This window comes from Mesocricetus auratus, unplaced genomic scaffold, assembly GCF_017639785.1.
Source record: "Mesocricetus auratus isolate SY011 unplaced genomic scaffold, BCM_Maur_2.0 Super-Scaffold_100004, whole genome shotgun sequence".
Lineage (NCBI taxonomy): Eukaryota > Metazoa > Chordata > Mammalia > Rodentia > Cricetidae > Mesocricetus > Mesocricetus auratus.
This window is the reverse complement of record NW_024429189.1, coordinates 112,331,749-112,358,992: the sequence shown is the minus strand read 5'-3', so window position 1 is coordinate 112,358,992 and position 27,244 is coordinate 112,331,749. Positions and strand designations below refer to the sequence as shown.

General features: G+C 44.5%; 1 protein-coding gene across 4 annotated transcripts in view; it reads left to right on the top strand.

The window, feature by feature from the left end:
• Ralgapa2 (Ral GTPase activating protein catalytic subunit alpha 2) overlaps positions 1-26,012 on the top strand; it is a 272,091-nt gene extending 246,079 nt beyond the window's left edge. For all 4 annotated transcript variants that reach the window (XM_040746440.1, XM_040746439.1, XM_040746442.1 and 1 more), the window contains 3 exons: positions 756-877; positions 14,100-14,139; positions 17,435-26,012. In XM_040746440.1, the coding sequence (XP_040602374.1) occupies positions 756-877; positions 14,100-14,104 (127 nt within the window). In that variant the 3' untranslated portion in view covers positions 14,105-14,139; positions 17,435-26,012. The remainder of the gene's footprint in view (positions 1-755; positions 878-14,099; positions 14,140-17,434) is intronic.
• The last annotated feature ends 1,232 nt before the right edge of the window (positions 26,013-27,244 follow it).

Here is a 27,244-nt window from a genome sequence, read left to right as displayed (position 1 = left end):
ACATTTGAATGTTGTGTGTTCCAGGCTACAGCTTTAATTAGAAGGCAGTGCTCGCTCTCTCTCTCTCTCTCTCTCTCTGTCTCTCTCTCTCTCTCTCTCTCTCTCTCTCTCTCTCTCCTCTCATTTTTTATTTTATTTTATTCTTGCAGTTTCACTGTATGCCATTTGCTACATCCTCCATATCCACTCTTACTTTCTAATGCTCATCACTTAGTCTGGTCAGAGACTCTGTAACCCTTGCAGAATATAACTCCTGGCCTTCTCTTTCCAATAACTTATGTTTCCTTACTTTTGTTGAAAACGTTCATCACCATATAACCAGCTCTTACTTTAAGTATCAGTTCCCTGTGTTGTTAGATTGAGAATTGTCATTGGCCAAGATCTGGAGTGAAGATAAAGGCTGCCACACCATGCCTTTGCAGTGTTGTCACAATAACCCACCTCTCTTGTTTAAGTCAGCCTTAGAGATAGATAATACAGTGCTTTGATATAATCCTGTCACATTTGGTGCACATATTTTTAAATGATATTACTGTTGTATATAATTGAAGCCCGAAAAAAACTAGGCCATAAAACTAGCATCTCACTATTATGTGTGACAAATATCTAACTTTCTGGCAAAAAGCTAAAGAGTTTCCAAGATGTGTTTCACACAGGACTGGGAAAGCCTAGTAACTAACTGCATTTAGAATAAATTGCCCGTCTCTCCATGTGCCGTTTGCACGTGCGTTTGTCTCCTTAACCAATTACTGCAGCTACGAAGAGCGAGCTCTGTATCTGGAAGCAATAATTCAGAACCACCGGGAAGTCATGACATTTGAGGATTTCGCAGCTCAAGTCTTTTCTCCCTCTCCCAGCTACTCTCTCAGTGGAACTGGTGAGTGTCTACATTATTCTCCTCCCTCCCGCTTAAGATGCATTTGAGTAGCAGATGTACACCTGTTTTGCACAGATAAATGCTTGCAAATTTAAGAAGAACATTCACCCTCTGAATCAACTAATGAATTTCAAAAGGAATGATGACATTCATTTTAATTTGTTTTGTATCCGAGCTGTTCGCTGTGTTCCTTTCTTCAGCTATCCTGTTAACCCTCGAATCTAGCAAGGTTAATGAACTTTTTCTCAATAATGTGCTCCGGTTCATTCAGGAGTGTGGGTTTCTTGCTGAGCTGGGAATATGTTGTTTAAAAGCGATGCCCAAATCACTGCATACTTATCAAAAAAAAAAAAAGAGTTCTCACAGTTGAAGCCGTTGCTACTAATGCTAAATGGGGATTATGCTGCTGAGATACGAGGGTCAGGGATTAATGCCTGAGACATGGAAGGACAGTGTCCCCAGGCCCATCATTACAGAGTGCCGCGTGCACGCTGCTCTCTGGAGTGGTTGGTGTCATGCAGACTAGCCACCAACCAGAGCAGCACCTGGTGTGGGGCCTTTACAAAGTAGCTTATAATGGTTTTCATTTAGTAGGCCGGTGGAATTGCAGAACTTTCCATGGATTTCCTTGTTTTCAGACGTGTACTATCTTTATACAATATTGTCAATTTGAAGAAATATGTGCTGCCACTTAAATTGTTGATATGATTATTACAATTTTTTAGTCAAAGAGTAAAATTATTACTTGTAAATTTCTGCATGTTGTTACAGATTAATTGCCTGTCAGAGTAAGTGTGATATTTAGTCTCTGCATGTTGAAATTCTCAATGAGGGACTTCCTTCACCTTCCCTGGTTCAGCATAGCTCTAAGGATGCTTAATAGATTTCTAGCCCATGCTAATTGCTTCTGAACACAGCCTTGCTTCTCCTGTGCTGACTTGTTAACAAATATCTTACACACAAAGTGAAAAAATCAAATTCAGTGAAATAAATCACTTACAAATAAAATCAGCCATGCGTCATTGTTTAACATCGCTGGCTCCAGTCCGTGCCTCTTGGAGCTTTGTTGGGAGATAAGAGAGAGAGAGGCAGGCACTTGCATGGGGAGCCAGGAGCAGCAGGCAGAAGGCTTGGGAGATAAGCAAGCTGGCCGAGGTGCGGAGCTCCATTTACATAATCACGCCTCTGCTTCCTGGTGAGGCGAGAGAAACACAGGGATGGCCTCTATTGATCTTTGTTGAACTGGGGTACTGAGCAACATGAGAAAAAGCTTATAACTTAAAGCTTTGATTAATGTTTCTTACATTAGAAAAGTAGAACAGCTGTGAATTGAATTCTTTTATACACTCTGCCAGCATTCTATCTAAGACAAAAAAAAAATCTGTTTCAAGGGAAATAAAGATTTCATACCCAGTCTGGCTAGAGGTTTAAAATTGTGTCTAATTTTTCGGTGAAAGAATATGAGGACTGCATGGCAAGCTAACGCTTCAGAGCTCCGTGCAGCCTCTTCTCATCCTTTGCAGACACTGGGACTTGGATTTTCAGTACAGGATTTTGTTTTTGTTTTTAACTTTTAAGAAAACAGTCCATTTTTTAAAAAATAAAAGAAAAATATGAAATAATAACTGTTTAAATTTCTTAACCTTTATTTCTAAGGTTAATGATTATTGATGTTAGTGAAACAATGATAGGTGTTATTTTCTATGTGTATTTTACCCTCTGCATAAACAAGGTTCACAATCATTCAAACCAGTGTAGATTCGGTTCCTAGGTAACAGCTTAAGTGAGACTGTAGGAGCATTTGGGTTTGTGTGACCATTTGGGTTACTACTAATGCTAAGTGGGGATTGTTAATAGGGTTGTTAGTAGGGGTTTTGGAGAATGTCCTTTAAAAAACTACTTAATAAAAATTCTGACAGCTTGTCAGGGCAGGTATTTATTAGAACTTTTATACATGGAACAAGAAACCAGATGTAGACACCAACACAAATGTGGCTCGTCCTTCTTTCAAATCAGCATCAGCCTCACACTTCATGGAGTTCACCGCTCTGTCTGCCTTCACAGTAATTAAGAAAGAACTAGAAATAAAATCTATTTGCACTAAAATGTGGGGGCAGCACAGTGAGAATGGGGTTCATCAGCCCAACACACAGGTACCTTCTCAGGGCTGTATTCTTCCTGGCTTATGTGCAGACTTCACTTCCACAGAATCCCTACACTTTTCACTTATTCACAATGGTGTTCATTTCCTTGGGACAAGCAAAGTCAAACCCAGTTGAGCTCAGCTCAGCTAAATTACACTCAGAGACTGAGGTGAAGCCTTCCAAGCAACAAAACAACTGGAAAAAAACTGACCCTGAGCTGCTTAAGCTCCCACAGTGCACACAGGGCCATCAATGTCATCAAAGCAGGGCCTTAGGCCCCTTACATACATATGCACAGATTGTCCTTGACTTTGTATCCTCCCAACAAGGGGCTGTATCTTTCATGAAGACACCTGAACTATTCAGTATAGCACATCCAGAAGGCAGCATATAGGCCCACCTCCAGAGAGAAGGAAATATGCCAGGTGAGCCGGGCCAGAAACACTGCTAATAGGAAATGTCTGTGCTTCCCACACACCCTCACCATGGAGCCTTGGGGGCCAGAGTGCCCAAATGTGTGTACTTCTGCAGTGATTCACCATGAGCTCTGAATGGGGCACAGACCTAATATGTAAGTTCAGCTTCTGTCAAGGACTTTTGAAAGAGGATTCATTTCCCAATTGGAAATGCTTTGTCAAAGCAGCCCCTTGTGTCTGTTGCCTCTATTGATTAAAATAATAATAATCTGTATAAAAGATATTTAGATGGCCTTCTCACCTAGCCTTCCGTGATTTGCTTTGTGATCCCTTCCCTTATTGGCAAGCAATAAATAATCTAAAAGATAGCCAATATTAACATCTACATGATTTATACATGCATATTTGTATTCATTTAACCCACACAGCTATGGGAATACAGGACCAAGTTTGTGTTTTAAGTTATCAAGGAAGGGGGCCAGCAGGGAGGCCTGTAAAGGGTTAACTGGAATGGGCACCCTCGAGTGCTGGGGAGGGACTGATGTAATCACTGCAGCTCACAGCCAAGTGCATCTGTTCACCATGAGGTCATTCTTCTGCATGCTAATGACTTGGAGAATCCAGTCTGATGTTTGACATTATCCAAAGGGATATAGTGTAAATCTTTACCTTTGGGAACTGCTCTTACTGAACGAAAAGGGGCAAAGAAACTTATTGAACTTTCAAGGGGGTTTCTTTGTTACTATTTTGTTGTTGTTATTTGTTTGATTTTGGTTGTTGTTTTGGGGGGTTGGTTGTTATTCTGGTTTTTTTGTTTGTTTGTTTGGTTGATTGTTTTGGTTTGATTTTTTTTCCCCTGGACCTGCTCTAAAGATTGTGTCTGAAACTTAAAAATCTTGGAGGAATCCACTTGTGTCTATTGATAAATGAATCCCAAAATAACTATTGTAGTCACAGCTAGCAATTTGGCAATTGACATATAGTAGGTATATATCCTGTAATATCTAACTTTCAGAATTGGTACCTTGGTCAGAAGTTGGTAAAAGTATGTTTTTATTCTGAGAAATGTCTAAAACCAAGTTCAAGGAGATTGTTCTCAGTATCTCTGGATTGCCTGGTGTTTGCTTGAGATGCCAACACTGTTTATGGCTCCTGCCCACTTCAATATTGCTATGAAGGGCCAGCAGAGGGAGCACAGGTCTTTATTTGTTAGCCTCAAAAACACAGCCCTTGATTTCTCCAGGACAGGGTCAGCAGTACTTCCTCCATCATGACAGGTAGGGTTATAAAGGCTCCAGGATATAAAGCAAGTGGAGAAAATGTGTCACCCAAATTTTAGCCCACTATCTTCTACGTGAATGTAGGTCATATTTGGGGCTTAAACCAGATTAGTCTGGGCCATTCTTAAGATGTTTCCACAATCCAAAGCTGCAAACTTTCCTTTCTCAGATGTGTGCCTGGTTGGCCTCTTGGAAAGGAATATTGTGTTCATCTGTCTCATATAATAGACTTTTGTCACTCTTTTCTTATAATTTAGACATTACACTTGAAGACTCTTACCTGGTGCATCAGGACAACTTGATGGCAGCCAATGAAATGAACTCACAAAGCTGCAGACAGCACATCCTGTCACACCTGGGACTCTGGCATATAGATGCACTAGTTCTGTAGGTCCCTGGCCTGTGCCCCGAGGGGTGAAGCTCTATCAGCTTCTATGCATGTGTGCTCACTATACCAGCATCTTACAGACTTGTCATTCTGCATATAGATCCTGGAAGGAATATTTTACTGGCAGTTAACAATCAAGTTAGCCTGAAGAAACAGACTGGTAAACCCCAACCCTGATCCAACAAGCTTTTCGTGTTGATTGAAAGGGTAATTCCCCATGTATATCCATTCAGTCAGTATTCATTCTTTTTCTCCTCCTTTCCTCTAGCCCTGTTAAAATGGTCTCAGTAAGCCTTAGATTGGTAGCACAGCTTGTGCTTCTTACGTATTTAGCTTTATCATAGCTTAGGGAAACCAGCAAAGAGCATCATAGAATGTGAAGGTAGAGGGGACTTCAGGGAATATCAGGTCTAGTCTCTCCTTAATAGCTTTGACTAAGCAGAAGCATAAATCAAAAATGAACAATCAAAGTTTGCAGACAAGTTGGACAACAAAGCCCTCACCTCGCATTACACAAATGGACATGTCATCCCAGTCCCTACCCTGTGCTGATGATCCCATGAGTCGAGCAGTAGTGGTTTGTTGTTGATATTAAAGCCCAGAATTAAATTTGAGAATTACAAATAGAGAAACAGAAATTTTTCTTAAATACAAATTCTCTTATGATATTGTCTACTCAAGAGCTCAAAACCAACCCAACTTACACCCTGAGCACACTTGGCTGTCCCTGGCCAAAATGTTGCCATGTGTCCTACAGATAGATAACTACCCTCATTCCAACAATCCCACTTGACCCCAGCCTAGATCACTGATGACCCTTTGCTTTGTAATTTATAGATGTATTTGAAAAGGTGAGAAAATATTGATAGAAAGTTTCTAACCACTCTTAATCTCATCACCCAGACCCAACTTGGCAGCTCTGCAAAACCAGTGTATTTTCAATGTGCTCAATTTACGATAGATTTATGCAACACAAGTACAGGAGCATCTGCATTTCTGTCTTGATTTTTTTTTAGCATATATAACTCTGTAGTGTGTGTGTGCGCATCAATTCTTTATCCAAAGTGTGCTATAAATTCTTTAAAGAATAATACATGCCATATCTTTCTTATAACACATTCGAAAGGAATAAAATAGTAAGCAGGGCAGAAAGAAGTCAGGCTGTTGCTTTAAGTGGTACAGGTGTGTCTCTAGACCACAGATGTGTTGGGTCTGATGCAAGATGCAGAACAAACACCTATAATTACATTTTATCTGCCTTCTCCCTTCTCGATCTCTTAGGAAAAGTGGGTCAGCCACAAGCAATATGGTCAAAGCCTGGTGTGGGGAGAGGGAGGAAGCCAGGAGCCAGGTTAATCCCCAGGCTGGATAGCGCAGTTCTGAATAACTGAAACTTGATTCTGGGTGCTTTTGTGAGTGGTGCTGAGGGTTTTAGAGAGAACTTTCTATGGCCCTGCTTGGCACCACACTTTGCTTTGTGCTTATTCATCCCTGTATCCTTTTAACACTCTGTTACTCTCCTCCTGTTGCTCTGGGAGACAAGCAGAGGTGAGACATATTTTTCCATTTGGTCAGCTAGAAAGTGATGCTGCGTGCAGCTTGTCAAATGTGATATCCACGAGATGGCTCTGCCTTCCATAGGCTGCTCCACTGAGCAGACCTGTGAAGGGTACTTAAGGTATCCACAAGGTTCTGGGGACCTTTAGAAGGCCTGTGTCTCTTCCTTTGTGGAGAATAAAGTCTCAAGGAAGAAACGAATATGGTCATGAAGAATCTGTGTCCAAAACGGGGAAAAAATCCTAGATTAGTTTTAGCAAAATGTGACTACAAGTAAAAAAGACCCTGCTTGACAGTGACTTGGCCACTTAAGCTGAGACTCCTCTGAGATGGAGTGTCATCTGTTTTGTGATCCTGGTGCTTGTGAACAGGGTCTTGCCTCCTGTGTTCTCCACCATCCACGAAGCAACACTGGCTAAGACCTAGGGTGCCTGAGAACTAAAACCCTTCCACATGACCAGCATGAACGGAGTAGACTGAGGAAGAGCAGAAAAAAATGCTGTCTCTCAGACACTCATGGTCCCTCCAGACCCTGGCCAGTGCTGAGACTTGAGTCCATAGCTTCAGAGAATAGGAAGGGAGCTGACGTATTAGAGTTGTCTAGAATGTGCCTGTGGAAGCACCTCAGCATCTGTTTCCTGTAAGATACTGTAGTCAGTCGATCCTGCTTTCCTGGCCTTCCAGGGTTTTATGTGCAGGTGGCATCTCTTTCCCGCCTAACTGCTAATTATGACTCAGGGGACACTGAAGCAGTTACCAAGGGATGGTGAGCAGGTACCAAGAATCTTTCTCAGACAGAGTTTTGGAAATGAGTCTTAATTAAAGCTTATTCAAAATAACCTTTAGAGTTTGACTGAGACAAGCCCAGGGTTTGGGACACCCAGGCTCACATTCTTTGTGAATGGCAATTGTGGCGTTCATGTCAATCTGGCCTCGCAGGTGGTCCATGTGCAGCCTTAGCAGCTGGGGCTTCCTGGAAGACTCAATGATTTTGCTCGGATTTCCACTTAGCAAAGAGCAAACTAAAGCAAAGCCAAATGAAGCTCTTGTGCTGGCACTGGAGTCTGCTGTTGGGTAGAAGGAATGTTTTATGCTATCCTTTCCAGGTACATGCAGGGTAATGCTGGGGGGGAGTGTAAATTTTCCCTTAAAGCCCCATAAAAGCCTGAATGGAAAAAAATTCTTTTGAAAATGGGAAATGTACCTGCCAGTATTGTAGGAGGATGGATAGATAGGAGGGAGGGAGGAAAAGAGAAAAAACTTACAGCATTAATATAGCCAACATTGACTTTTTGGTTCATAGCATTGTGGTAGAGTAAAGAACAACCAAAAGCCAGTTTTTTTACCACTTAAAAAATATAAAATGATAAAATCCCAGATGACTTTCACCTACCCGTGTCTCCTCCAACACACACACACACACACACACACACACACACACACACCATACCTACCTACCTACCTACCTACCTGCTGGAGACCACAATGAGGTACTGAAATTCTGGCCAGCTTAGAATCCTGGTGGTACCCACTCCTCTCCTGCAGCTCAACCAGTTGGTAGGGCAACAGCATTCCCCTGAGGATCTCACAAACCCCACAGGTTAGGGTCTTCAGTCATTCCACATCCATGAATGTCCTGAGAACTTCCTAGGAGAGGCCTAGAAGTGGACAAAGCAGAAAAAGCCCTACCTTCCTCAAGGCTGCTTCTCAGATAAGAGAAAAAGAATGAGCCAGCAGGAGTGCCTGGGGACTAAGCAAGAAAAGCCGTTGCTGGTGGAGGGCAAGGGGATGTCCTGAGAAGAAGCTATCCCAATGTCAAAGTACACAGTAAAACAGGTTAGCAGGGGCCTCAGTGGGAATGTGACACTGATGGAAACTCTGGAAGGAGTGGGGGAATGGGCCCCATGTGGAAGCCAGGCAGGGAGTAGCCAGGGGGAACCCCTAACTGGTAGGAGCTTTCTGGACACTTCTGGAAGCAGTGAGGGGCTGGGGCTAGGAAGGATAGAGCTAGCAGTGAGTGAAGATTCAAAAGGTCAGAGCCACCCTGCAGGTACAGGGGAAGATGTTGGCCCTGTTATCTAGTGAGACAGACAGCTAAAAGAGAAGTGGGGTGACAAGATATGATCATAGTTTGGAAGACTCAGCCTGGCTTCTGTGGAGAGACTGTATATTAGAAGCAAGGATAAGTTAGATAAGACCTCATTCACTGTATCTTCACCTGGCACGCAGCATGCCTGTGATACTGTGATTAACAATCAAATACTGTGGCAGTGTACACATTCCTCCTGAAAATTTGCTTTGCGAGCACTGTGTCCCACACTAAGGGAAGGTGTTGCGGGTAGAGGAATATGAGCATGAGGCAGGCAGGACTATGATCTGAAGTCATTCACCTCACTCAGGCCTTGAAGAGCTATGTAAACAGCTGTGGCCAGCACACAGAAAATCAATGACTGTGTGACCCGGAAGAACAAGGATGTAAGGCCAAGATTCCTGCAGTCCTGTCCCCCTTAAGAAGCCCCATGAGGTGGTGCATGCCTGCAGGTTACTTGAGAGGCCTAAAGGAGAGGATCCCTTGAGCCCAGGCAGTCAAGACCAACCTGGGGAATGCCCCTTGACCCCTTCTCAAAACAATAGGTAAAGGTCTCCAGGACACTCCACAGACTAGTTTCTGTTTACAATGGGCTATTTCTGTGCCCTTTCCCTGCCATCTACCCTTGTGAGGAAAGCTTATCTGCTTGGCAGGTGAAGGGCTGAGGAGGGCGGCATTTTCATATCAGGTGGCTGGCTGGTTATGGCAAGATCTGGGCTTAGCACTTAGATTTTTCTCTGACCCATTCAGGGTTCCTGCCTTTTGGCCCCCATTGTGTTGGAGTAAATCCATAGGAGGAAACAACTAGATGACAGAGAGGAATCCTTCTATTGTGCCAGAAGCAAAACCTGCTCCTCAAAGACAGAAAGGTCTAAATTGTTAGATCTGTGGCCTGGACAGGTTGTGGTGAGAGTAGCAAATGCTCTCCTACTTTGGCCCAGGCAACTGAAAAATGAAACTAGCATGAACTGCATTATTGTCAGCTCAGAACTTCAGTGGAGTACATGGCAAGAGCTCTAGTAGAAAAAGCCTTGATCTCGGGCCTCACTGCCTCCTGATTGTCTAAAGACAACAGGAGCGTTTGTTCGTTTGCTCGTTTGTTTGGGTGCTCAGAGTTGAGTCCTTGCTTTGAACAAGTGATCCATCACAGGATCATAGCAGCCCCAGTCCCATTACCAGTCCCAAGGAGACCATTTCTATCAATAAAACTACCAAGAAGTCCCATCACTTCTCTGATGTTTCCTTGGATACCTGAGACCACACTAGAACTCATAGTCCCCTCAGAAGAGTTCCCAGATCTGTTACATTGTTTTAAAGTTGCTGTTCATCAGGGGATTGAAAAATAGTCATGACACAGGAAACCCAGGAAGTCCAGAGATGGACCACTTCTAGCCCCTCCCTATATGGGCCACTTGAGTTGTTTTAAGAGAGCTGAACTCAGTTACAGGACATCTTAGAGTCAGCCTTGGTCACTAGAAGTACTGTACACCTGCAAGAAGTATGGTATGCAGTTAGAGAGGCACAGCTAAGGTGGTGTTGCTGATATCCACATGGCCTCATCACTACCCTGCCCCCTCATTCCTGAGCCCAGGGGAGCTCTTTCTCCCTATATCTTTAAGTCATTCCTATGTTGCTTTTGTAATGGGAAGCATAGAGTATTTTTCAGATTACTTTCTTTCCTCTTTTGCCACTTTTTAATGGGGGAGGAGAGATATAACTCAATAGTAAATATTTGACCACCATGCCCAAGGCCCTGGCTTCAATTTCCAGCACTACAAAGGAAAAAAAGAAAACTATAAAAGAAAAAAAAAGGTTGTATTGAGATATAATTCGCATATTATGCCAATCATCAAAAAAGCACACATTTAATACTTTTAGTATTTTTCACAGATTGTACAACTGTCTCCAATGGTATAATTCGAGAATGTTCCATTTCCCCTGGGAATAAAATAAAACCTACTCATACTCAATCTTCACCCTACCCCCAGTCCTGTGAAACCACTGATTCACCTCCATTTCTATGCATCTTCCTCTCCTGGGCATTTCATTTACATGGAACCAGACAATATGATGACTTCACCTAGCATGTTTTCAAAGTTAATTCATGCTGTGGCATTTATTGCGTTTTTAAAAATTATTTTACTAGCATGTTTATACTTTGATAATTTCATTCATATGTACATTGAAATATCATATACACACTGATTCCTCCCTTTTAACTCCATGTCTTCTTTTTATATCCCTCTAAACCCAATTCCAGTGTATATCTGTATAGGACCATTCACAGAAGCATGGGAAATCCACCAGTGTCTATGTCCTCCTTACTGGAGACTTTTAAAATTGCCAAACAGTTCATGCATCCGTTGATGGAATTTGAGTTGTTGAGAACAGCACTACTGTAATAACCATGCACTGTGTAGCCAGGCTGAAAAGACCAGCAGCCTCCTTTATGGCTACTGTGCAGCCAAAACCTTGCCATCCGTGTGCTTTGAGATGTTGAGGAGGCCTGGACACCTTTCTCCACTGTGGCTAATCAATAAGTTGGCACTGAACTATTCATTTTAAGTGTGTAACTTAGTCATAGCTCCTAAGTTCACATAATAGTTGGGCAAAATGAAAAATGCCAGCAAAGTTTTTTTCTTAATGCCCCAGCTCCTCGACAGGCCCTACACAAGTGTGCCTGCACACAGTACACAATGCGGGTGCTTTCTTCTTCCCTCCATGCTTGTTGGTCCAGCTGTCTTGGCTTTCTGCTTCAGAACCAAAGTTGATGGGCAAGACCAATAACCAAGCGGTGGAAGCCAAGCCCAGTGCCAAGGCTGGAGCCAGAACATAGCCACTGCTGCTGGATTAGAAATACTGGAAGCTATCCTTGGCCATTTGGAGATGTTAATTAGGCTGGCAAATCCCCACTGGTCTTGGGTTGCCAGTGTTGAGTTTCGTGTGCAGGCTTTCCCATCCACTGCCTGCACCTGTTCCCCTCCTCAGAGCCATTCCAAGGGGTCTGAACAACCCCCATCAGTTCTCTGATCCCCTTCTGCCTGCCTTCCTGCTGGGAGAATAGTTAGCACTTGCCTAAAGCTGGAACCCCAGTCCTGTCTTTCTCCCTCACCATGCCAACTCTCAAAATCATTCCCTTTCCTAATTATCTTGAGCCAGTTCATCTTTTCCACACTAACTGTTCAGTAGCAAGGATGTGGGGAGAGGCAGCCACATCCTTGTCTGCTCTGGCCCAAATTTACCCCAGGTGTCAGTGCTGCAGACCTTCCTCCGAGATAAGAAGCTTGCTTCAGACACCACTCCTTTGCAGCTGGAGGAAACATGCCCTATAAAGACCCATGGATTCTCAAGTAGCATCCCTAGGCAGAGCTGTAGAAAATGCAAATCTCCAAACATATTTGTTGTTTCCTGAATTAAAAAAGGAAATCTTTGTTGATATCCAAAATACCAAAGAAATCAAACAACACCAAAAAGTAAAACCCTTCTTTAAAAATGGCCTCTGGATTCTCTAGGCTTAAACGTTTGTGTCTGAGCCACCAATTGACCAAAACTATGCCATTTGGCGTCTGAGTTAGACTATGAAGGAGTCTCCCCAGCTGCTCCTACATGGAAAGGAGCTGGCTGCTGATTTCCCAGTACAATTAATGTCCACACATGTCTTCTTCTTCAAAACACACTGTAACCCTGCAGTACAATGTCCTGAGTCACCATCGAACCTCTCAAGACCCTTGTTTCCTAACTGGACTTCTCCCTTTGGGTACTACAGAAATGTATGTGTTTGTGTGTTTGTGTGCTCTATCTCCCCCACCGTCCACTACATTCCCAAAAGCAAGGGGGTTTTGTCTGCTGTATCCATTGCTACAGACTGTAATGGTGTTCAGAACACATCTGGTGTGCAGTGTATGAAAAGGAGGGCGGGGAAGTCACGCTTCATGCCTCTTTTCTCCCAGGCATTGTGTGCCTCCCAGTCTCTTCTCATTCCTCATCTCCAAGCTCAGTATCTTCTCTTCTAGGCTCTTCAAATAGTGTGCAGGGTAGCTGATGCTCTGGGCTAACCCCTGGGGTTGTACTAAGAGGCAGCCTGCTCCCTGGCCCTAGCAACTGGGACCTCACCCTTCAAGAGTACTGCCTGGATGTCAGGAGCAGGTGACATCTGAGCCCTATGGAATAATCAAGGCAGCCTCCAACTGCCTCTGCCTATGCATCTCCTTAACTCAACCATGGATTGGCAGTTACTGAGATACTCTTTGTGGGCCGGCTCACCACACCAGGTTGTGTCTGGGGACCCTCAGGAGAGGAGCAGACCAGTCCTCATCAGCAATTACAAACAAGTCCTCCATTGTTAGCATGCCATCTGCTTTCTGGGTTTCTACCAATCAGGGGCCTGCATGCATAGTGTAACCAGGGCCAAGGGGACTGCAGAAGAATGAGATCAAGGAGCCCCTTCATAAACAGCCTTTTCTCACTTGGAGAGCATCAGGAGCATGGCACTCTTGAAAGCCTGAGGCTCTTCCACTCAAGGTAGACCATGCACACAGAGGCGTGTGGAGCCCTGAAGTATGGCACAACTAGGAGAAATACAAAATCTAGATAATTACATTATCATCTAAGGACAGTATCATCTGTTACCCACAGGCAGGCAGCCTTGGCAGAGCTTCTCATGCCCTCACATGGAGAAGGATCCAAGTTCATAGTAAGACAAGGAAGTGCCACGTGGTCATCCAGGGCTAGTCATGGATCCTGGCTTCCTACCCCAAGCACTCTATCAGTGAGCCGAGTTTTGGAGAATACAGCTTCATAGAAGTACAGACACTTCCTTCAGAGAGCTATAACAGGGAGAAGGTCCAAACGGTGTTAGAAAGTGTTTGGTCACAGTGCCAACCTTGGCAGATGGAATCAACAGAAAGTCTGAGTTTGTAGTTGTGGCAGTAGGCACAGCAGTTTGTGTCACTGCTTAATGTCCAGATTCGATAGGCATCTAGCTATATGGAATTCGGGAAAGTTGTGGGGGGGCTCGAGGTTGAGGTGGAAAGCTGCTTTCTGAAAGCAAAACAGGGTGCATGTTCTGTAGAAAACATAGGGAGTAAGATGAAGTGGAGGGGTAATGGGGACCTGTCATAAGGAATGGGAATGTACGCTTCCGAGGATTCATTTGTAAACAGGGCCCCACCTGGTGTTTGGTCCCGTTAAGTGGATATTCACGTGAACTTTCCAGAACGATACCGAAGGCTTTTGGAATAGGGATAGCTGGGGAATACATGTGTCATCAGCAGTGTGTTCACTATCAAGCTGCAGCTGTAGAGGTGCCGTCCTTCCACTCACTGGATCTTTCTCTTCTCTCTCTTCAGATTAAAATACATAGCGGTCTCATTATGATCCTTGAGCAAGGTAAGACTAACATGTTGGTGTCGTCCTGTCCCCGCCGCCACCGGTGCACACACCAAACCCTGCTTTGGGGGAAGACTATCAGTTGACTAACACTTCCCATGCCACTCACCTTCTTGGACCTCAGCCTTGCCTGCCTCCTTCCTGTCTTTTCCCAAGGGACCCTGCCACTCTCCTGCCTCTACATGTCTGTGCTGCCTGTAGAGCCGAGCTTTGCCTGCCTTTCTTCTGCCGGTACACCCTGGGTGGAATCCGACACCAACACCTGCCATCGTGGAAAATGTCTTTGTCACCTCCCCTTTGTGTGGGGGCTGCAGGGAGCCACGAGTTCAGCCCCCCCTGTTGTTTTTTTTGGGGGGGGCTAGCCTGGAGAAGCAGGATGTTGAGATGAGCTGATAAGATGAAGCACGCACTGGGCTGGCCTTTGACTGCTTGCCTTAGCAGAGGCCTCCAAAGGCCTGCACACAGGGAGGGCAGCTCGTCAAGGAGCGATGCTGAATAGAGCAGCTGGGAAAAGAGAAGCAGACAAAAGCTGGGCAAGTGCAGAGGGCAGCGAACCCCAGGATCTGTCTGCAGTCTAGGACTCAGAGAACAGGCTGAGATGGCAGGTGTGACCTCCCAGCCTGACCTTTCTGTCCTGGGTCTGAGATCCTGACCCAGCACAGATAGCTCAGATGGATGGCAGCCACCACTGCAGGGCTGAGTAAGGACTCTCCGGTATGGCCTGACTGTACTAGTTCTCTGATTCACAGGTAGAAGAGACTTGGCTAGTGACTATGGTAATGCCACTCAGAAGAGAAAGCTGTCATTTACTAGCTTCATACCTATGGTGGTCCCAACACAGATAGAAGTAGCTCACCCAGGACACCTCTGTAGCCCAGCAGGCTGCCATACCTGCTGGCTGGATGAGCAACTGGCCACCATAGTGAGCTGATCCTCTAACCCAGCTGCCTTTTCTCTTCCTCTCAGCCATAGCTTTGAACTGGTCCAAGCAGTATCCCCAAAGGTGACAGCATCTACAGAACACAAGCGCTCTAGTCAGGAAGGGTGAAAAGGATTATAAAATCCCTTCCCAGGAGGAGTTCAGGGGCAAAGATTCGTATTTAAGCCCCCTGTCCCATGTATACCTGCCCCTGCCCTGGCAGAGGTAAAATAGAGCCCAAGTGTCCTTTAAATTAACCCCAGCTTCCATCCCCAGCAGAGGCAGAGCTGGGCCAGCACTGCCAGCAGCTTACAAGTATAGTCACTGTATCAGGAAGGCAGCCCTTATCCTTTGTGCCCATCTATGCATTCTGCAGCTGCTGCCTCTCCATCCATCATGGAGTACAGTGGGCATAGAGGAGCCATTGCAGGATGAAGGTGCACCAGCAGAAAGTTGAGGACTGAAGGAATGCATGGGCCATGGTTGCACTGGATCCTGGTGTGGCTTTGCTCTCTGCACTTGGCTAATGAGGTCTCTGCCTTTAGGAGTATAAACCCCTTGCTTGCAGAGCTTTGAAACGATGGCTCAGGCTTATTCACTGAGACAGCTGGCACTATTCTGTCCATCTGCAGGAGCTCAAGCTGTGAACCCTCTGTCCTCCTTGTCTTCTCTGGTAGAGGGGGATCAGGGTACAGCTAAAATGTTTGCTTCTGACCAAATATTAGTGATTCCTTCGCCTATTATCTTTAATCATTTATTGACTTCGGTTTTTTTTTTTTTGCTTCTTAATCCCATTTCAAACCATAATACCCTCTGAGATTCAGTCAGATTTGTTTTCCCCCTTTACCCCTGAACAAATGTTCCTGCCCACTCTTAACAATTAAGAGATGGAGATATATCCCCAAAAACCCCATCCTTGGGGGGCTAGAGAAATGACTCAACAGTTAAGAGCTCTGGCTTCTCTTCCAGAAGGACCGAGGTTCAAATCCCAACACTCACATGGCAGCTCACAACTATTTGTAACTCCAGTCTCAGGGACCTGACACCCTCTTCTGGCCTCTGTGGTCACCAAGTGGCACACAAACATATATGTAAGCAAAACAAATGCATGTTTAAAGACAACACTGATTCTTAGATGGCCATGTCTAGCTATGCTGCCTTTGTTTAAAGCAACCTGAGCTTTATATTTTTGCAGTGCTCATACTTAGGGCTTCATGCATACTAAGCAAGGGTTCTACAGCTGAGCTACCCAGACTCTTGGTAGCCTGTTTCTGATGAGGAAAACAATGTGAGAGGGGCCCATGCCTCTCTGTCTGCTAACCTCACTGACCCTAGAAGGGAGGGAGGGTGAGCGCTTGTTCTTGGAATCTGAAAGTGAAAAACCATAGGGACAGTGTCTCTACAGGTCAAGGGGACTTGTAAAGTACTGACTTCAGAAGCTCTTCTCAGAGGGTAGGGCAAGGTCAGAAGGCATATAAAAGATAGACCAATAAATAAAAAGCTGTAAGCAAAACAACCCAAATAAATTAACTTCAAACACCAAAAGTGACCATTTCAAAGGCCATGGTCGTAGAGGAAAAGCCCATAGGGAAGAGGCTCCAGGCCCACTGCTTTTGAGGTTTGTTCTGGGCAGAGGCCACTCAGGGAAGCTTAGAGCATTTAAAAATATATTACACGGGGAAGGAAGGGTGATGAAATGATCCTCTCATTCGAAGAGTGGCCCCCCGGGAGACCAACCACCGCCGCAACAGTGGCTGAGTGTTGCAGCAGCATTCCTGTATTCCTCTGAGCTCCCAGACAGCCACCCTGGGGAAGGGAGGAGTGCAGATCTGTGCGTTTTAATTTTATTCCTTGTTCCCTCTAGTGCTAAATAGCTGCATGCTCATCTGGACTCATTCAGACAAGCAATTTAGGCCTGGCCTCTAGTCTCAGGCCCTTTAGGGAATAACTGAGTAGTAACTCATGTGAAGTATCAATATGTAAACACGTAGGGATCCCAGGAACACAACATAGTCACTGACTCTGCCCAGGGCTCCTCCATAGCTTTCACTCCGTGGTACTGCAATAGGATGCCTTTCTCTTCATTCTTTACTTCTGTCCTAGCCAAAAAGGCAGATTTTATTTCAAAGATTCACCAGTTTGTAATTTATTTTATGTTGTAGAAAAATCCAGGGCAAAGACTAAGAGAAATGACATGTCTTTGGTGGTACATTCAACATTCTTGCAAAACACACTGTGGGACAGGGAGGGCATCAAACACTCTTCCCAATGACCAAGTTCCCTTGGTCTTCTGAGCACCATGTGTGCTTCCTCCAGTATATGTCTAGAGAATCTCTTTGACCTCCATGGTGTGAACATTTTCTGCTTCCTTTCCAGGGGTCTTGACCTCCAGCCTGAATATGGGCCCCAAGAAAACCCTCCATGTGGAAGACACAGGCAAGACTCCTCTGCTTTCCCCAGCACCCTCAAATCCAGATTCCAGGAAACTGCCATGTGCTAGCATATACAGCAGGCCTTCCCTTTGCTGGACCCCCAAGGTCAGAAGTGATCTAGTTTGTGTGGAGCTTTGAGACAAGGCTGTGTCCCTCTTGTCTTGGAATCTCATAAACCTTGGGCTTCAGAAGAAGAAAAGAAGACACCATCAACCAGGAACAAGCCTTCTGTGATGTAGAGTAGTCTGGAGCCTCTAGGCAGAACACAGTAATGAATGGTTCAGGACCCACAGGGAAGGGGCAGGGTCACTTGTCTGTATCCCTGAGTTGGTTTCCTGTCATTTATATATGCAGTTTGATTCCCAAAAGGGCTGACAAAACAAATGTGTAATTGTTGGAGGAATTTCTTCCATAATTATTTTGCTAATCCTTATGTTAGGATTTACAGTTTAATTCAAACTTTTCATCATCAAAATTTCATCATCAGGGAAACTGGCTGTCCCCAGGGTCTTTTCCCACAGGAAGTTTCACCTCCATCATTAAGCCTTTCTCTATCTGGTACTTGAGGCCTACTGACGAAGATTCTCCTAACAACACAGTTTGGCCAGATATTCACATAGAGCAATCAGAAGTGTCTAGTAATACAGGGCTGTCCATATGAGAACACTAAGCAGATGAGTAGCATCCTTGCCCAGCTCAGCCCAGCTCAACCTGCCCAGTTCAGCCCAGCCCAGCTCAGCTCAGCTCAGTCCTGCCTTGCCCAATTCAGCCCAGCCCAGCTCAACCCAGCCCTGCTCAGTTTGTCCAGCCCAGCACCACCTACATCAACACACAAGGTTTAGTGCCTGCTGCAGCTCCAAGGCTGACCAGTACCCACATCATGTCCAGTACCCAAAAGCTCACCTGCTGTCTTCGTCCTGCCTATTGCTCAGAGAAAAAGATACGTAAGTTTTAGGGTAACAGGTTCCAAGCAATAGATTCAATGAATATATATGTATTATTTATTAACCTATCTGGCTCCAAGGAGAGTGTGTTGTGCCTACTAGGGATGAGAGAGAGGGAAGGAGTTAAATGTGTCCCTTGCTGGACATCTTAGACATTAGAATCCAGCAACTAAGGGTCAGTTCATAGGGAAGACCTCTGTCTTCCCTCCCTACCCTCTATCCTGGCGCTGTCTCAGAGTTCCAGTGTTGCTTCAATCCCTGCTCTGCCTCCAAGAGAAACACAGAAATTATTGCAGAGGTCATCCCTCCCTTGCTTCATAGTCCTGCTACCTGAGACCATTTTCCAGTGTGCTTGTCTAGGGTGACCCCTTCACTCAGAGCCAGAAAGCAGCTGTGGAATGTAACCTCCAAGGGCTCAGGCATGGGAAGGAAATGCCTGGATGTGGCCACCTCTCTACCCTCCTCTGATCTTTATTTTCACCCATTACTCCTAGCCTGCTTGGTCATTCTCCTGAACCTGCCTATAACATCAGTGTCCATTCTCCCAGAGCCATCTACTGTAGAGTTGATTTGGCTGCTGTTGACTAATAGAGAAAGGGGCAGAGCCAGAAGCCTTTCAGTGAGTGGGAATTCTGAGAGCATCGTTCTAGGAGCACCTTCCAACTGCAGGGAAAATCCATCCACCTGCTTTGAAGGGAATTCTGCAGCCTTCCCCTAATCCCTGTGTGCTGTTTTTCTAAGGATCCAGGATGCATCCTTATTGGGAGCTTAATGGTGATAGAAGGGTAAGGAGATGCTATGGCATTTCCCATTGTGTGGTGATACCTTGATTCATAGCCAACCTACCGTGTGTGTGTGTGTGTGTGTGTGTGTGTGTGTGTGTGTGCGCGCGCACGTGAGAGAGAGAGAGAGAGAGAGAGAGAGAGAGAGAGAGAGAGAGAGAGAGAGAGAGAGAGAGAGAGAGAGAGAGAGAGAGAGAGAGAGAGAGAGAGAGAGAGAGAGATCTGGTGGCCCAGTATTGCTCAGACTTCTATTAATTGATCCGCTCCTTAACTATTTACAAAGTGCCCAGACCTGACTCCTGTAGAGTCACCACAAGCACACCCCACCCCAAGTTCTGGGCACTAGAGGTCCCTGTAGCCCTCTTTCAGTAAGTAGGTATCTGCAAGATTACTATCTTCAGGCTCCAGATACCCCTGTTGTGGAATTCTTGTCATTTTGGAAGTCCTTTATTTTTATTTTTTTCAGTGGTAACAGAACCCAAGACCCAAGACCACAACCCAGGCCCCAGAGGTTTTTGTTTGTTTGGTTGGTTGGTTTTTTTGTTTTTTGTTTTGTTTTGTTTTGGTTTGGTTTTTTTGGTTTTTACGAGGCAGGGTTTCTCTGTATTGTTTTGAAGGCTATCGGTCCAGCCCGGCCTTGAACTCACAGAGATCCGCCTGCCTCTGCCTCCCGAGTGCTGGGATTAAAGGCGTGCGCCACCACCGCCCAGCCACAGAGGTCTTTTTCAACTCCCCCAGCCTTCTGTTCATAATTTCATTTGCTGCCACAAACTAATGCTTTCAGACTTGGAGTGAGAAAGTCAGTTGGAGGTACCAAATTTGACCTTGTTGTGACTTAATGGTTTTACCAACCCCATGCCCTGGGTGACAGCAGGAGTTTATGTCTGTTTGTGTTTTGCTTTTTTAGTTCATGGGCCTTGGATTGGTAATAGCTCTGGTTAGAGACTTAGAGTTGGGGAGTGGGGATTCATTCTGGCAACTATGTTTGGTTGGATTTAGCAGTTCTTGTTATTTGGGGTGGAAAATTGAAATGATCAAGTTCAGTGTTTCTTTTTTTTTTCAGTTGGAAAAGCAAATATTGTGTTTTTATAATAAATGTCTTTTAGCAAAATTGCTAAGGGTCACTTATCTAGTAGAGACCCTCCAGAGAGCAGCTCATCACATTAGTATTAGTAGGTCAACCATCTGTAATAAAAGTGGCCCTAATTACCCCGAAGTGTGATAAGACACTCGGGCTCCTGCAGGGCCTGGCCAGTGCCCTTACTTCTCAGCATGCTGATTTCCAGATTTCCATAAAGAGGGAAACTTGATGTTTGTATTCTTGTTGATTAGACTTTTATGCTTTAAAAAATAGTAATCCTGCAAAATTATGACTTTTTAAAAGTAGTCATATCTTCAGCAGATAGGAGAAAAGAAATTTAAGTGACTTTTAAAGTGTCTTCAGCAGCCACGTTTGCAGCTCTTGAGAACCCCCGGGGAATGGACTCTGACTTTGTAATTGGCTGGTTAGTAGGACCCTTAGCCTTATAAAGGAGACCACACAGCTCCAGTGAGTCATGCAAATCCTGTCTTCCTGACTGTCCTCAGGTGTCACTTCCTTCTTGCCACTAACCTGTAATGGAGGTTTGATGGGCCCTCTAAACTTTCCAGTGTGTCTTATGCGTAGCTGTGTTACTCCATACCTACTGAAGGGGGTGCCACATCTAAGGGAAACTCGTCCTTGTATTTGCACCCATGTTCTATGTGTATGACATATGCAGTAGGCAAATGTTTTCTTAATTTCAGGTCTACCATGTGTAGTATGTGTAAATAGGGGGAAAACTGATAGAGATGATAAATTAAGTTATAGCATGTTGTTTGATTGTTTTGAGGTTTCTTGTTATTTAACTTCCCAATGCTGCATATCTAGGTTGTTGTGAGGTGGGGGAGACCTCCAAGTCTGCCCCATCTTGACAGGAGTGTGTGTGTGCACTAGGACACACTCCACAGAGGCAGCCATGCTGGGAAAACACTTAGCTCCTTAATGGTGCCACTCAACTCCAGTTCATTCATGTTCGTTCTGATTTCCTGGGATGATTTGATGAGTCAGAAGCACAGCACCTAGGTGCTGCATGTTCCTGACATTCTCATAGATTGTAGGAAAATAAAAGTTTATCCCAACATCTAATAAAAAGTTGATTTGCATTTTTATTGAACAAAGTTATTCAAAAACATTTTGTAAACCAAAGCCAACAGGTGTTCAGTACGGTAGCTGATACCATTCATAAAGCTTACACATGCATATTGATGTAGAATCTACCTCAGGGTTCATGGTGTAGAATGCTAATATTCAACCTGCAGCCTCTGATAATCACAGAATAAACTTCTGCATATATGGTTCCTCAAGACTCTGATCTACAGCTAGGAACACCATCCATGTCCTCCATCCATCGTCTCACCTAATTAAACCCACCCTTGTCTTCATGATGGCACTAGTGGGCCAGTATGCCCTGGTTTTTTTTTTTTCTTGTTGTTGTTGTTGTTTGGTTGGTTGGGTTATTTTGTTTGTTTGTTTTGTTTTTCGAGACAGGATTTCTCTGTGGCTTTGGAGGCTGTCCTGGAACAGCCTAGTCTTAAACTCAGAGATGCACCTACCTTTCCCTCCCAAGTGCTGGGATTAAAGGCGTGTGCCACCACTGCCTGGCTGCCCTGTTTTTATAACTCGTAATGAGCATCAGAGTGACTTTTGACCCCTGCTTTGTCTTTCCTAGGCAGATCCCTGTTTTAGCTAGAGTCCCTGCCACTAAGGAGCAAGGTATATTTGAGAATTTTGTTATTAGGTGACAGACAATGTGTAATTTGGCCAGGTACTGATATTTCCTGCCTCAGGACTCCAGCAGTCACATTACAGCTTAGCCTGTGGTCTCTGAGAGCATAGTGGGCCACTCCATGTTCCAGACAACAGTGAATTCTCGGGATGCTGAACAACCAAGTTTGTAAAAGTCATTCACTTGTTCCTTTAGCAAATGCTTGCAGAATGTGCTAGTGTCCTGAGAAAGGGTCTAGGGAGTCAAGTGCAAAGTGGGGCCTGCATTGACCTGGCTTTGTTTTAGCTTATAACCAAGAGCTTATATATGTAGTTCCATCTAGAAACAACTCAAGTGTTGTGAGCCAGAAGTAGTACCTCACAGCCTTCTGCTTCATTTGGGCATTTCTAAGAAGGACTCAGATTCCTGCCTCATTTTCTCCCATGGTATAACTAAAGCATCTGCATCCCTCATAGCTCCCACAGAAGGTGATGGATGCCCAGAAATTGACTGAGGAGCCCTGCTGATAGCATTCCAGGAAGCCCCATGTGTCTGTGGAGCTGGGTAGCTCACTGCTCTACAGCTGCTCCTTGGACCTGAGTCCCTCCCTCTTGCTAACTGTTCAGCTCTGCAGATGGCCTTCCAGGATGCACAGGGAGCTTTCCTCTGGGGTCATATTGGGATACTTTTCAGATATGGAAATGAGCACTTGAAAGGCAAAGACTGTTGTCACTATTGTCGCATATTTATAGCAAAAAGGCAGGAAGGGGTTGATTCTCAGCACCATGTTTCCTGTGAGAGATTGAGTCATCTTCAGAAGCCCTCATCAGCACCCTCAGACCATTACATAAAGAATCCAGCTTCCACTACAAAGGACTGTCAGAAGAATGCACCTGTAGGGGTGGGTTTGTTTTGTTTTGTTTGTTTAGTATTCCAGGAGAAATGCCCGTTTCCTTCAGTGGAGTGTCTCCTAATGGGAAGATACTGAATTTACAGTTACACTATACACACATCTCTGGTGTAGCTTTGTGTGTGTCATCTAAGCCAAGGCCACCTGATGAAAATGCTTATATCAAGAAGTACTATTCGGGCTGGAGCGATGGTTCAGTGGTTGGGAACACTGGCTGTTCTTTCAGAGGACCTGAGTTCAGTTCCCAGCATCCACATGGCAGCTCCCAGCTGCCTGTAACTCCAGTTCCAGGAGGTCTGATATCCCCATACAGACACACATGAAGGCAGAACACCAATGCATATAAAATAAAGATGAATAAAATTTTTAAAAAGTACTATTCTCATTTGCTCTTCTATGAATTGATATGGTTTTAATTGCATTTCATTTAAAGGAAAAAGCAAAATCAATGGAGACTGTGGGAAAAGATCACAAAGTAAACTTCTCTACATATGTGGTTCCTTAACACCCTTACAGCTGGGAACACCATCCCTGTCCTGCTTCTACTTCTGCTATAAAAAACTGATGCCTGAAGGTGTTACCTCACTGGCTTTCATACAGCTAGGCTGGGGCTGCAGCCAGGAGTTGAGTTTCCTGTGTTCCGTGTGTAGTGGCATCTCCATTTAGCACCAATAACTGTTTTTAAGCAGTACAGGAACTGTTTTTTGGACAGTGTAGTTTTCGAGTGCCCATTGTAGTTTAGTCACAGAAAGGATGTTTCTAAGTCCACATCTGAGGCCACCTTGAGTCTATTGTCAGACGAGCCAGCAAAGTTTTGGCACTGTGAGGATCTGGTTTTCCAGAAATATGACCTGTCCTTGTCGTCTACATAAAGAACACTTGGAATCAACCCTTACTGGGAATTCAAAAACTACCAGATAGCAAATTCCTGGAAAGGCAGATTGCATGGGTCTTAACTGAAAAGAAATAGACTTTGAAAAGAAAGATCTGGCACCAAGGCAGGCTTGGTGTAGTGCCCAGGCAGGTTGACCACACCCTGGGAGGCCATTCCCACCCTCTGGAGTCAAAGAGCTATGTGGTGTTTACCACTTGCTTGCTCACTTGCTACCATTTGGTAAAAGTTGTGATTGCCTCCTAAAAGGTAAAGATGCACCAAGACCTTTGAACACCACAGCGACCACCAGCAAGTGGTTGGCTTCCAAAAATCAAGGGTTGGGTTTTTCACATGCTGTCTGCTGTAGCATCTCTCCAGCCTGGCTGATGGCCCAACTGGGGAAGGCAAGGGCATGTCTGTAACATGCTCCCCCTGCCAAAAGGCACTTTCATGTGTGCCCCAAAGTAGCTGACCAGCAGCACCACAGCAGGGGACCCTGGGAAATGACATCCCTGCTAAAGGTCACTGAAAAGAACTTGCTGGAACTGGATCATGCTTTTTGTGGTTGTTAGAATTTTACAAGAAAAATATTTTTAATACCGAAGTCTCTACTAGCCTAAATTAAATTGGATAATATGAGAAGGGGTATGGATTTAAGCTGCTGTGTTATATATGTGGATAAACACTTGCCAAGCATGCACGAGGTCCCAGGTTTGATCCCTAGCACTAAAGAAAGAAAAGGTTGGTGTGTGTGTGTGTGTGTGTGTGTGTGTGTGTGTGTGTGTGTGTGTGTAGGTAGGTAGGTAGGTAATTTTAAAAATAATGTAGAAGACTCTGCTCTTTTTATAACTAAAATCAGATAAACTAGGGAGTCCTTGTTGGCCTCTTTCATACCACATCAGACATGAAAAGCACAGGTTTAATATCATACTGAGGGCTGGAGAGATGCTCAGAGGTTAAGAGCACTGGCTGTTCTTCTAGAGGTCATGAGTTCAATTCCCAGCAACCACATGGTGGCTCACAGCCACCTCTTCTGGTGTGCAGTCATACATGCAGGCAGAATACTATGTACATATTAAATAAATAAATCTTTTAAAAAAGCATACTAATATGCTGCCTTCCATATCAGACTACATTATATATGTGATTGAAAATTCCATTTAAGACATTTAAGAAAGAAATAACAGATGCATTAAATGGTCTCAGGAACAAGGATGCCTTTTCCTGTGCGTCCAGGTGAAATTTTTAATCTCACATTTATGTATCCCCTCGCTCTCTTCTGGCAAAATGCTCATTGAGTCTGACAGACTATTTTACATGAATAGGTCCCCGCTCATCAGCCTCCTCCTTGGCGTGGGGTCCTAGGGTCTGAAAATTGGAGTGTGCTTTTCACTGAGGGTGTGAAGTGTGGAGGGACGGCTATTACAGATCCTGAAAGGATCTTTTTGACTTCAGAAAATAGCCTGGCCAAGAAAGGCTTTTTTCCATGAATACTCACAGACTGCATTATGCTCCTCAGATGATAGAGGTGAGCACTTTTGATCAATATTCCCCAAGAAACGCTGCCGGGCTAAGTGGGACCCAAGGGCCTCTGGGAGACACCCCTCCCTCAGAGCTGCTACACCTCTGCAGCACGTTTCTCACCAATGCTTTGAGACAGAGCACCAGCTCTCCTAATCACTGACAGCCCATTCTGTCCCCTGGCTACTCTAGCTTTCCTATGGGAGCATTTTGTCACCTCCATTTCAGAAAAAGCCACAGGTAGAAGAAAGACTTCAACAGGAGCTTCTGAATCAAGGAAGGTTTGTTTGTTCACTTAGTGTCACTGAGATTGCAATGACATGACAGTATGAATGCACAATGCCCCAGATACACTATACATTTTCTCTTCCATTTCTGCCCCCATCCCAACTTCTCTCTCCATGACAATGGTAGGCAGGTTATTAAAAAAACAAATTCTCAAAGCCTTCTCTCCAGATTCATGCAAACACATACACAAAGACGTTGACTTTTATTTTATACAGAAATAGCTTTATATGTTATCTGGTACTCTGATGTTCTTTTAAGATTATGTCATAGGTGTGCATATCTCTAATTCATCATGCTTAGTGGCCGCATATTATTCCTCGATATGGAATTCAATTTCCTTGCACCTCGTGTAAGCATTAAAGTGGTCTCCAGTGTTCTTGTAACAATACTACTTCAATAAACACCATCACACTTCTACCCTGGCATGTGACTGCTTTTATTTCTGTTGTTTTTGTTTTTCAAGACAGGGTTTCTCTGTATTGTTTGGAAGCTGTCCTGGAACTCACCCTGTAGACCAGGCTGGCCTCCAACTCTCAGAGATCTGCCTGCCTCTGCCTCCCAAGTGCTGGGATTAAAGGAGTGCACCACCACCACCCAGTCTGTTTTTGTGAACAAACTTCCAAAACTGAAATAAGTGAGTATTCCAACTTGGATCTGGAATGTGCTGCAAAGGTTTCTGGGTCAAAGGATCGGTTGATCTGTGGAACCAATAGAACACAGGGAAAGTGCTGTGCCTCTCAAGATTAGGAGACAAAGGTATCACAGTCTCCTTCCTGGCCTTTTAAATAGCTTGTTCTAGAAAGGCTGGCATGCATGCTGTGGGGACAGTCAAACAGTGCTGCAGAGACTAGATGCCACATGGGGTCATCAGATCAGAAGCCACCCCTGACACCATCAACTTTTCACTTGAGTGCAGACCTGTTTGACAGATAAGTGTAACTTCTTTTTTAATTAAAAAATAGATTTATTTAACCTATGTTATATGTATGAGTGTTTTGCCTTTATGATTATCTGTACATCACATGCCTGGCACCCATGAAGATCAAAAGACAGCATCAGATCCCCCTGGAACTAAAGTTACAGATAGTTGCAAGCTACCGTGTGGATGCTGAAAACTGAACTCAGGTCCTCTGGAAGTGCAGCCAGTGCTCCTAACCACTGTGACATCTCTCCAGCCCCAATAACTCTAATATCCTAGTTTATAGTCCCTCAACCAAGCATGCAACTGAATTTCTTTGTATTTGTTAATTTTTGACCATTTTAGTAATCCAGGTTGATTTGACTATGAACTCAATCCTCCTGCCTCAGCAATTCTGGGCAGTGGGATGGAAGGTGTACACCACTCATGCCCCACTGCTTCTGAATTCCTGCTCCATGTAAATAATTAGGTCAAATGAGTAAGTGCTGCTGCTCTTACCCACTGAGTTCTGCAGTGATTTGTTGTTATATGGTCAAAGTAACGTAAGCACACTAATCCCATGGATAGAAACTAGGACACTGGTTGTTTTGAAGCTGAGCCCAAGATAATGAAAAGGAAACATTTACATATAGCAGTAAATTCTAACAGTGGTTCAAATTCCATGGTGAGATATAGTGTACCCTCATCCTCCGCATTTAAACCACAGTATTTCTTGAAAAGGGTGCCATAC